Source organism: Grampus griseus, assembly GCF_964374135.1.
Source record: "Grampus griseus genome assembly, chromosome: 17".
NCBI lineage: Eukaryota > Metazoa > Chordata > Mammalia > Artiodactyla > Delphinidae > Grampus > Grampus griseus.
The window spans coordinates 80,524,889-80,537,366 of NC_139011.1; the positions used below are offsets into that span (position 1 = coordinate 80,524,889).

The 12,478-nt window shown below is 49.1% G+C and overlaps 1 protein-coding gene across 1 annotated transcript; it reads left to right on the top strand.

Moving 5' to 3' along the window:
- Window positions 1-2,306: 2,306 nt before the first annotated feature.
- Window positions 2,307-12,231, top strand: CLXN (calaxin; the record flags this gene model as incomplete). Its single annotated transcript, XM_082674845.1, has 6 exons — window positions 2,307-2,364; window positions 6,304-6,462; window positions 7,190-7,294; window positions 7,962-8,113; window positions 8,381-8,485; window positions 12,172-12,231. The coding sequence occupies 6 exons, from the start codon at window positions 2,307-2,309 to the stop codon at window positions 12,229-12,231; spliced, it is 639 nt and encodes a 212-aa protein (XP_082530971.1).
- Window positions 12,232-12,478: the final 247 nt, after the last annotated feature.

Here is a 12,478-nt window from a genome sequence, read left to right on the forward strand (position 1 = left end):
TGAACTTTGGAAAGTTCTATGATCACTTCATGCACAGCACAAATTCAGCCCAGTTTTTGATTATTCTAATACTGATTGATTCGATATGAGGTAACTGTTCAGGCCTAATTGCCTCTCTTGGAAAAAGCCCTTGGGACGCAATGCTGCATCTCCTCCCCACAAGCAACAAAGTCTATGGACTGAAATTACCACCGGCTCTGAGATTAACTCAGCAGGCTCTATCAGGCCCACAGCTCGTTCTGGGGTCTAAAAATATTAAGTTCAGGATGTCACAAGAATGTAGAGAACGCTCTGAGGTTTGCCAGTATGTGGACAAAAGACGCCCCTAGTAAATGCCTGCTTTCCCTGAGAAAGGTTTGCAAGACCGTATGGTGAGGCCAGTTCCACAATGCTCTCAGAGACATGAGAGAGACGCTATGGTGAATTTGTAAAGTTTTGGCTAAAAGAATAACATAGAAGGAAGACCGGGGGGAGGGGGAGCTGGGAGTAGGACGCGTCACCAAGGTTTCTCGGCAGGTGCAGGGTCTCTGCTGCTAGAACAGATCTGACTCCTAATCAGCCTTCTGTGGCACTGCCCTTCCATTGGCTTTTCCACTTTAAGGGAACACAGATGGCGGGGCCCAGGCCTGAAGCTTAGGAAGGAAGAATGGATTTGCTCCCCAAAGGTGCTCGAGAAGCTTCCAGTGCATGAGGTCTGCCCAGACGCCTGAACTCGCCCAGAGAGGAGGTTGCTCCCCAGACACGCCGGCAGGGAGTCTGTTCAGCACACCTGGTAGGGACGGGAGCGGCTCCCCTTATTAGCCCCAGACAGCCACGCTTTGGGCTGCTTGCCTTTCTAACGAGCACCCCAACGATCTCTAAGGACTAAATATTTGCCACGGCTCTGGCATCTGACAGATCACTAAGGTCTCGCAGTGCGTGTGTCAGAATACATCCATCTCCATCTGTCCCCTACAGTCCTGTTAGAAACGCCGCACCTGCCGGACAAGGGCACGAACAGGAATACCGCTTAACCGTTCACGGTGGCCATCTCACATTCACTATCACTTCATATTAATTAACAGTTCTCAGGGAATCTGCTTCAGGATCATACAGTGCCTGCCTGCCTTCCCCAAGCATCCTCGACCCTGGATTCAAGCAGCACCCCAGTCCTCCATTCAACAAACAAATGAAACAAGGAAAGAGAATCAGAGACCTCATGTGGGGTTGTTACATACCGTTGGCAGAATTTTTCTGCTTTCAGTTTAACAATGACAGTACACACACTATAGAATAATTTGTATTCAAAAGCATTTTTGCCTTCTGAAGCGAAACAAGTGACATGTGGGAGAATATTGTAGGTTTTTTGCTCCTGGCTGAGCTGACCCATGTTATCGCTGTCTTAATTCAAAGAGGGTGTTTCATCTGTGTTAAGAGCAGAAAGTCCTCTCATAGTAAAGACGTAAGGACTAGCCTTTGCAGTCAAAGAACCTGTCTTTCAAATAAGTAGAAGATCCATTTTACTGAGATATTTTCCAGAAAAGCAAGGTCAGGCTGTACCCCAGAGCTAGTGTCAGCTGTCAGCTCGTCTTTATTTGGGAGGTTGCCTCTTTAACAAGCTGAAAAGTTGCCAGGGGCTCTCCCCAGACTCCACGGACAGCCTCCAGCCCCACCTCAAGAATGAATGAGGGGGCGGGGAACTACTCCAAGCGCCTCTTGCTCTCTGCAGCATCACCAAAAACTTGAAGATATCCTGTGGCAGACTCCCTCCTGGCAAAAGGACTGGCAACCTGAGAGCGAGCCCCTCACCCTCCCGCGCCCGAAAAGCCGTCGTCTGGACCACACGTGCTCATTCCTGCAACCCCCGGGTTCCCAGACCTCGCTGAGGATCTGAAGCCTCCCTGGTGTCGCGCTCACCACCCAAGACATCCCCACAGAATTCAGCCCTGAGGACTCACGGTGCATCTCATGAAAGGGGTTGTGAACTCGAGCCAGCCACACCTGGAGGGTCACCCGCCGACGTCACAGTCGGAACGCGGTCGCAGCGCGCCTGGTCGGCCCTCCCAGGGAGACAGTGCCGGCCGGCCCGGGAGCCAATCAGCTGCCGCCCAGGTGTTGCCATGGCTCGTCGCCCGGTTAGGATCACGCCCACCCCAGCCCGGCAGCCAATCGGCGGCCGCCAAGCCGTTGCCATGGCCACGTCGTGTGTTAGGACCGCGCACGCGCACAGGGGAGACTCGCCGGCAGCCCCAGGCCCAGGCCTCGCGAGGGTCCCGGCAGCCGCCCCACTGGACACGGGCCGCGACCCGGTTCCCTGAGCGGCCGGCATGAACCGCAAGAAGCTGCAGAAGCTAACGGACTCCTTAACTAAAAATTGCAAGCACTGTAAGTAAGAATCAGGTGCCGGGTGTGCAGAGGCTCCTGGGCCAGGTCCTGTCCTGCCCGGTGCTACTGTTCCGCCTGCAGAGCCCGAGCGCAGTCGGAGCCCTCTCCACGCCCGACCCTAAAGAGGAGTCTGGAAGGGAACACCAACATCAGCTCCTTGGGGCGGGCACTCTCCAGTATCCAGGTATCTAGTGCTGTACCCGCACGCACGCACATACTTGCTTCTCAAACCTTCTCTTAACTTACCCTTACGCTATAGAAACGGGATTTATGTACCCTGGAGACACATGTGGATTTAGCTTCAGACACAGGTGGAAAACAAGCACTAAAAACCACCGAACTCAAGAAAAGTAGCCCAACCAACAGCTCTTCTTAGAGCAAATCAACTGGCAAGGTCCAAGTTTTGGGAATTACCAAGAGACCTATAAGGGAAAGTGGTTATCAGGGGTTGAACATCCTTAGGACAGACACGGTGAAGTGGCCCAGAAACTTGTATCTCAGAGCAAGGAAATGTGCCTGGAATCCAAGAAGCTCAACAAAGCTAAACACACAGTAAAGGATCTGTTCCCAACTCTAGACCCAACTTTCCAGCAAAGTGAAGGATTAGACTTGGCAGGTGGCAAGATGGACACCTATTGAAGACATCTGCTCCCATCTCACACATAGTCTGAAAAGTGGTCCTAGAATTTCACAGGTAACCTTAGAATTATATTCAGACTGAAAAACAGGACTGTGCTTGGGCAAGGAAGCTGTGGATATGGCTTAGATGAGGGAGATATGTGACAAGAAATCTTAGAAGTTGAGTGCTTATTGCAATAATCCCACAGCCATAATCCCAAGACTACTCCCACTGTGCAAAGAAAGAACAAACATGTTCTCATGTAGTCCTAGAGATTATGGGATCTAGTGCCTTCTAATCATACTCAGTATCTTATATGATGAGTGGTAGGAAATCCTGTCAGGATGGTGCTGGAAATAAAAGTTACGTCTAAAAAAAGTCATCCTATAATTTAAGATATTATCATGGTTATTACAATCTGATGAGAGTTTTGTTCTGTTGTTTTTCTTAAAATACTTTCATTTGTGGGAAAAGGCCAGATCTTAAACATCTAGTAAACATTTTAAATAAACAGTGCAATAACTGCTATACACAACGAACACTGAATTTGATTTAGTTCCTGTTCAAGTGAGTTTGCAATGTATTGCAGATATTCTGTGAACATATTAAAAGATGTGAGGGCTTCCCTGGTGGCTCAGTGGTTAAGAATCTGCCTGCCAATGCAGGAGACACTGGTTCAAGCCCTGGTCCGGGAAGATCCCACATGCGGAGCAACTAAGCCCGTGCGCCACAACTACTGAGCCTGCGCTCTAGAGCCTGCGAGCCACAACTACTGAGCCCTCGCGCCGTGACTACTGAAGCCCGCGCACCTAGAGCCTGTGCTCCGCAACAAGAGAATCCACTGAAATGAGAAGCCCGTGCACTGCAACGAAGAGTAGCCCCTGCTCGCCGCAACTAGAGAAAGCCTGTGCGCAGCAACGAAGACCCAACGCAGCCAAAAATAAAATAAATTTATAAAAGGAAAAGATAAGCGAAAACACAGCAAGAAAACCAGTCAACTCTTTTGATTTTTGTCCTACATAAAAATTTTAAAGTGAACCTTAAGAACCTTGATGATTACCAGTTAAATTCTATAGAAATAGTGACTAATCATGGGCATTATAATAATTTTGAGTTTCTTTAAACAGAGGACCTTTCTTCTAAAGTCAGATTTCCTTTTAGTTGCCAGGTGATAATCCCACCAAGATGAAATGGATAGATTTTGTAGAATCAAAGAAGAAAGTATATTAAATGTTTGTCTAGTTAATCCACCATTCTGCAGATCTGATCTGCACAGCAGACTTACACCTTACAAAAAGATGAAAATCCATTCTCGAATTTCCTTAATTTCATTTAGTATTCTTTTTTCCCAATATTTATTTATTTATTTGGCTGCGCTGGGTCTTAGTTGCGGCACGTGGATCTTTTAGTTGCGGCATGATATAAGAAACATTTCAGCAAGAGAATTTTTCCTGTGGAAAAATTACCCATCTTGGATCTTTTGGGGAATAAATTGAGCTAATACTCTTTCATTTTTATTTCAGCTGAGATGGGAAATGGCTAATCAACATCCCCTCAGCTAGCATTTCATATATGTGATCAGACTGCATCATTCTTCATGCAAGGTTTTCTTCCCCAGCCATTAACATCACTTTTTATTTTTAGAGTTTTTTATTGTGGTTAAATAGACATGACATAAAATTTACCATTTTAATTATTTTAAGTGCACCGCTCAGGGGCACTAAGTACATTCACATTGTGCAGCTGTCACCACCATCCATCTCCAGAACTTTCTCATCTTTCCAGCTGAAACTCTGTCCCCATTAAACTGTTGCTCCCCACTTCCCCCTCCCGCAGCCCCTGGCACCCACCGTCTACTTTTTGTCTCTATGAATCTCACCACTCTGGGTACATCATATAAGTGAAATCAAATAATATTTGTCCTTTTTCATCTGGCTTGTTTCACTCAGCATGATGTAGTCAGGAGTCAGGCAAGTTGTAGCAGGAGTCACGATTTCCTCCCTTTTTAATGCTGACTCATGGTCCATTGTATGGATGGACCACATCTTATTCATCCACTCATCCACCCATGGACACCTGGATTGCTCCCACCTTCTGGCTGTTGTGACGACTGCTGCTATGAATAATGGTGTACAAGTATCAGAGTCCCTGCTTTCAATCCTTTGGGGCAAATACCCAGAAGTGGAATCACTGGATTCTGTAGTATTTCTATGTGTAATTTTTTTTTGAAGTGACATACCATTCATACCGTTTTCTGTGGCAAGTAAAGGCTCTTTTTAAAATTATAACCATTACATTATTTCTACTATTTATCAATTTATTTACTAAATCATTTGTTTTCCAACGTTTTCAATGTTCGTCTTAAATTGTGGCACCCCAAACTGGAACTCGCCCTCAAGCCTCTCCTGGCCTGTAAGATGAGGTGGGATTTATCCATTTCTTTGGGCTGTTTTCCTTTACATGCACACAGCTTCCGTCCTTGCTTTTAAAAATACTCAACCTTAATTTTGTCTTGTTTTGAAATAAGATCTTCCCCATCTTCCACCTTTACCTCATATTGAAACTCACCTTTATGTTCTAATGCCAGACACTAATCCTTCCACCTACACACCTCGGACAGCGATGGGGACACAATTAGCTCAGTGTGAACAGCACCACCCTCTCTGCAGTCGTGTGTGTGCAAGCAGGCATGTGTGTGCACACCCTTTAGACACAAAAGTCCTTCCTCCGAAGTGCTGCTGCACGGCTGCCTGTTAATTTCCAGCCCTCACAGCGAGAACCTTCCTGGGTGCTAGGATATGCTTAACTCCTTCCTTATTGGAAAATAGGTGACTCTGCTTTCCAAACTCTGGCGCACGGCTTCACGAAGGCTAATGTGAGATGAAAGTCGATGCCTGGTTTGGGGGAGGCTGGTATCTATTTCCAGGGAAGAGTTAAACTGCAAATCTCACGAATGCCTATAATCAAAATGCTGGGGGAAAGCTACCATTTTTAACATCGCCATGGTTACTCAGAATCAGACCCCACAATCCGCATTCAGGTGACCTGGCTAATATTATCGTCCTTTTTCTAACTGTGACTGCACTTACATCTGTTTGGAGGGACGGCTGCTGCCCTTACTTCAGTGGGAACTTCTGGGTAGTGACCATCCTCTGGTAACTCGAGGGTCATGAATCTCAAAAGAGGACCGTCTCCTGTTGACAGCTGCCCATTCATGATTCCAGTGTTGTTTGTCTACAAAACTCATTTGTGCAAAGTTTAAGTTGGACATTAAAGATTAAAAGGCGTTTTTGTTACATCTCAATTTCATTCTTTCACAGTTAATAAATTTGAAGTGAAATGCCTTATCAATCTTTTCTATAACTTGGTGGGTGATGTGACAGAGCGGCAGGGTTTGGACGTCGGGCTGGATCGGAACGCCTTTCGGAACATCCTGCACGTGACATTTGGGATGACGGACGACATGATCATGGACAGAGGTGAGCGGACGTCAGTGTCTAGACGGGCCAAATCCAGCCATAACTGGGAAAAACAGTTTGGAGTTTGGACAAACTCTGGGCAGGAAGCTTCACGTTCTGTGTTTCCAAATCCATTTGAACATAAAAGTTTAATTTTTACATTCATAGGGAAGCACGGTAGGGAAGAAGGTAGCAACCACTCTTTCTGTGGATTTAGGAAGAGGACAAAGTCAACTTGAATAACTAGGTTTCCTTTCTTTACATCAGAAAACCCGAGCTATTTATATTCCTACTTAGTAAATAGAACAATAAATAATCGTTTTAAAAGGACATTTAAACTTCCTTACATCATCAAGAGTATTCCAATAAAAGTTAAGATATAATCTTATCTATCATGTAATAGCAGTACTTTTCTTGGGTAACAAAATATAAAATTATAGGTTTTATGTTAATATATCAACAAATTTAATGTACCTATATGTGTATACGTTCACTGTTGATTCATGTATTTAGCTATTCAGAATTTACTTGTTCCCACAAAGTATGAAGGGAAACGTGAACGCTTAAGTAAAAGAGTTTTCCGATGTTACGACATCTTAGTTTCCTCCTTTATCAAATGAGAACATGGGACCATATGGGCGTGAGGTTTCGCCTAAATTTCAGAAGTGCGTAGCCCTGTGCGGGTCCGTCACCGAGAATAGAAACGCAGCACAAGTGTCACATTTTTTACTTCTCTCTTTTTTTTTAGTATTCCGAGGGTTTGACAAAGACAATGATGGTTGCATAACTGTATCAGAGTGGGTGTATGGATTATCCGTGTTTCTTCGAGGAACTCTGGAAGAGAAAATGAAATGTAAGACTTCGTGTTATCCTATTGGTTTGCACTTTACGATAAGTACCTCGAAAGAGTGAAAATCATCAATGTCTTCCAGCCCAGCCAGTGGGGTGGGTTTGTGTGTTGTTTGCTTGGTGTGAATTCCCATCAGCCTCTTTTACGGAGCAAATTCAGGTCAATAATAAGGGTTGAAAAAAATTAATAAAAAGGCAAATCAAGAAGTTCTGAGGCGGAATCCATGCCAAGCCAGACCGCACAGGCAGGTGGTGCACGTGCGGACCACGTACGCATGCGTTTACGTATGAAGGTGGTAAGTGCTTTACATATTTTGTTACTCAAATTGTCATCATACAACATCGATTCAAGTTTCTGATTCTTAGTTAATTCCTAATTCATCCCAATGAACTCTGTTTAAGAGGCGCAGTTCAATCCGTTTTCCAAGGTTTTCACGGTGAGAATGTTAAGTCGTTGCTCCTTGGCCTGCTCTTTGAAGCTAAGTGTAGGAAACTTTCTAAGGATTGTTGAGTATGTTCAGTAAGCGGACATCAGGCATTTGTTAGGGGAATTGATTGCCCTGAGGCCCGAGGCTTGATGTAAACACCACTGGAGCCCTGGGCCTTGAACACCATCAGAACCAAGGCCGCCTTCCTGGCCGCAGCACATTCGTACCGGTTCTTTCTTGAAGATTGCTTTGACGTGTTTGACTTGAACGGCGACGGCTTCATCTCGAAGGAGGAGATGTTCCACATGCTGAAGGATAGCCTCCTGAAGCAGCCGTCCGAGGAGGACCCCGACGAAGGAATCAAAGACCTGGTGGAAATAACCCTGAAGAAAATGGTACGATGGGTAATTTAGAGTTTTCTCGTGAAATCCACAGATGTGGGGTAGAAATAAGAACTCAAATTAGAGTAACTCTCAGTTTCCTGCCTGGTGAAAGACAGCACTCGGACTGTGCTCTTTTATCATAATATGACAGTTCCTTTCAATTTCAGTACTTAGCCTCATACTTTTCTGACGTCTTCTTTGTGAACACTGGGCCATGAGAAGACAGTGTGTGTTTGTGATGTTTTCCATGTTAACTGCGGTGTGGCCGGTTGCCCCCAGGACCACGACCACGACGGGAAGCTGTCCTTCGCAGACTATGAACAGGCTGTGAGGGAGGAGACTCTTCTGCTGGAAGCATTTGGACCGTGTCTTCCTGACCCAAAGGTAACGGCACTACATTCACAGAACAGTGACCAAAATGTCACGTAGGGGGCTTCCCTGGTGGCGCAGTGGTTGAGAGTCCGCCTGCCGGTGCAGGGGACACGGGTTCGTGCCCCGGTCCGGGAGGATCCCACATGCCGCGGAGTGGCTGGGCTGTGAGCCATGGCCACTGAGCCTGTGCGTCCGGAGCCTGTGCTCCGCAACGGGAGAGGCCACAACAGTGAGAGGCCTGTGTAACCAAAAAAATAAATAAGGAGCACGGAAACAGGCTGCAGGGAGATGGGGGTATGGCTGGAAGGACAAGGAAGTGTCCCCGGGTCTTTGCGGACACAGCGGTCAGCCGGGGAGAAGGGCCCGAGCAGAGAGAATGACATGCATGAGCGAGGGAAGCAGGGGATACAAAGGAACCTGTATTAGGTTCATGAGACTGATGATGAAGCGGGAAGACACAGAGGGCCAAGTCCATGGAGCTCGGAGCTGGATTTTATCTTGAAGATCACGAGGATTTGTTGGAAGATTTTAGGCAGATGGAGGGATGTGATATATAAATATTACCCTATACCCACCCACCCCAGTCTCTAGTCTGTATCTCCAGCTGCCTTCTCAACATACGGAGTAAATGATCTCAATAAACTCTTGATTTTCTCCCAAACTTGCCCCTCCCCCAGTCTTCCCTAACTCAATAAATGACACCCCCCGCACTCAGGTGTTCAGTCAAAACCCTAGGAGTCATCCTTAACCTCTCTCTCGTAACACTTTTCGCTACTCTTTCAAAATAAACCCTTGAATATAATCTCTTCTCCCACGTCTGTTGGCCACCAGCCCCCATCAAGTCGCTGTCATCAGTCACCCAGCCCAGGTCATGCTTCCACTGCTGTCCCCCTACTGACTGCCCTCCACAATATCCAGGATATGTAAAAACACAAAGGCTCTCAGGCCCCTCTGGTGCTCGAGCCCCTCCCCGGCGGGCCCTGAAGTCTGCACGAGGCCCCTTTCTCTCTTTCCAGCCACGTCTCCTGCTGTGTCCTGTCCTCTCTTCCCCTGGAGCCCCCCCGGCCACCTGCCCTGCCTCCCTGGTGCCCTTGTGCTCGCCGTGACCTCTGTCCAGAATGTCCCCTCCAGACCTCGCCTCGTTCAGTCTCTGCTCAGATGCTGTTGATCATCTTAACTTCTCCTCCCCTCCATCCCCGACCCTGCTTCTTTCTCTTCACAGTTCTTATCGTCACACAGAATATATTTACTCACTTACTGTCTGTCTTGACATGTAGATGTGAGGTCCCTAAGGCAGGAACTTGGGGGGTTTTCACCATATTTCCTCACATGTAGTGTGTAGCACATGGTGGGTCCCTAGTAAATGTTGAGTGGATGGATGGATGGACAGGTGGGTGGACGGATGGATGGACGGGTGGGTAGATGGACGGGTGGGTGGATGGATGGATGGATGGGTGGATGGATGGACGGGTGGGTGGGTGGACGGGTGGATGGGTGGGTGGGTGGACGGGTGGATGGGTGGATGGATGGACGGGTGGGTGGGTGGACGGGTGAGTGGATGGACGGGTGGGTGGATGGATGGACGGGCGGATGGGTGGACGGGCGGATGGGTGGATGGATGGACGGGTGGATGGATGGGTGGACGGGTGGACGGGTGGATGGATGGACGGGTGGATGGGTGGATGGATGGACGGGTGGGTGGATGGGTGGACGGGTGGACGGGTGGATGGATGGACGGGTGGATGGGTGGATGGATGGATGGACGGGTGAATGGGTGGATGGATGGATGGGTGGATGGATGGACGGGTGGGTGGATGGATGGATGGATGGGTGGATGGATGGACGGGTGGATGGGTGGACGGGTGGACGGGTGGATGGATGGACAGGTGGATGGGTGGATGGGTGGATGGATGGATGGATGGACGGGTGGGTGGATGGACGGGTGGGTGGATGGATGGACGGGTGGATGGATGGACGGGTGGGTGGATGGACAGGTGGGTGGATGGACGGGTGGGTGGATGGATGGATGGACGGGTGGGTGGATGGATGGATGGGTGGATGGATGGACGGGTGGGTGGATGGACAGGTGGGTGGATGGACGGGTGGGTGGATGGATGGACGAGTGGATGGATGGACGGGTGGGTGGATGGGTGGATGGATGGATGGGTGGATGGATGGACGGGTGGATGGATGGACGGGTGGATGGATGGACGGGTGGATGGGTGGATGGGTGGATGGATGGATGGGTGGATGGATAGATGGGTGGATGGATGGACGGGTGGATGGGTGGATGGATGGATGGGTGGATGGATGGACGGGTGGGTGGATGGATGGATGGATGGGTGGATGGATGGACGGGTGGATGGATGGACGGGTGGATGGGTGGATGGGTGGATGGATAGACGGGTGGATGGATGGACGGGTGGGTGGATGGGTGGATGGATGGATGGGTGGATGGGTGGATGGACAGGTGGATAGTTGGATGGAAGGTGGGTGGATGGATGGACGGGTGGGTGGATGGGTGGACGGGTGGATGGATGGATGGGTGGATGGATGGATGGACGGGTGGATGGATGGACGGGTGCGTGGATGGGTGGATGGGTGGATGGGTGGATGGATGGATGGGTGGATGGGTGGCTGGGTGGATGGATAGACGGGTGGATGGATGGACGGGTGGGTGGATGGGTGGATGGATGGATGGGTGGATGGATGGATGGATGGGTGGATGGGTGGATGGACAGATGGATAGCTGGATGGAAGGGTGGGTGGATGGATGGATGGATGGGTGGATGGGTGGACGGGTGGGTGGATGGGTGGATGGATGGGTGGGTGGATGGGTGGATGGACAGGTGGATAGTTGGATGGAAGGTGGGTGGATGGATGGGTGGAGAGATCTCAGAAGTGCCTGAGGGAGAGTCCTGGATTTATGTCCTTCCATCTCCTCAGAAACTCCATCATTTACCTTCATCTTTACCCTACATCTTCAACCTCCTTCCTCACTACTAAAACCTTCCCATCAGAATTTAAACAGACCTAAACCTGTCACATGTGACAAACAAAAGGGAAGGAAGGGAGGGAGGGAGGGAAGCAAAGGAGAGAACTTCCCCTAGTTCCACACCTGCTTCTATTTCCTGTCCAAGGCTTGTTTTGTCACAGCCAAGCGTCTTGGAAGAATTGTCCATGTTTATGACCTACACGACCATCGCTTCTTCCCGTCCCCTCTTGCAACTGCTCTTGCCAAGGTCACCCCCACCTTGCTGAGAAAGCCCAGGCGGTAGGCCCCTGGGTTCTTGTCTCGCTCGACCTCGTCCCTCCCCCACCCCCTGCTCTCCATCCAGAGCCTCCCGAGCCAGGAGGCATCTCCCTTTCGTGCTGAGCCCCCTGGACCCCTGATGCGCTCACACTCCTGCAGCCCCCACTGCAGTGAGCTGAGCTCCCGGCTCCTGGCTGAGAGCCTAAGCTCATGGCAGGGGCTCCTGGGAGCCAGGCCATGTGGTCTCGCCCACCCTGTGGGCCCAGAACCAGCGCTGGGCTGGAGCAGAGTCCACGCCTGCGGGTGAACACGCAGCCCCTCCCAGGTCCCCGACCCCACTCCTCCTCGGTCACTGCCCATCTCTTTGGATGTTAGGAGGCCTAAGGAACATTTTTTGTTTATTTTTTTGAAAGTCTGTACTAATTTGAACACTTTCATTTTGCAGAACCAGAAAGAATTTGAAGCCCAAGTATTCAAAGATCCAAACGAGTTCAACGAGGTGTGAATTCCTAAATGTCTTGTTGTCTCAAGTGAGTAGAAAAGGAGCCTCATCCGTGTTGTGTATTTTTCCTGCTTAGCTCGGAACGTGGTTGTGAATTGCGTGTTTGGTGAGAGGGGTCAGGGCTGACTAACGTGTATCATTCAACTTTGGCGTAAGACGCCACTAAGATAGACGAAGACAAGGGGTTCCTTATTAGCTGTGGTTGGATTTGGCCAGACGAGTGAACACTGCGGAGACAAGGTATCACCTA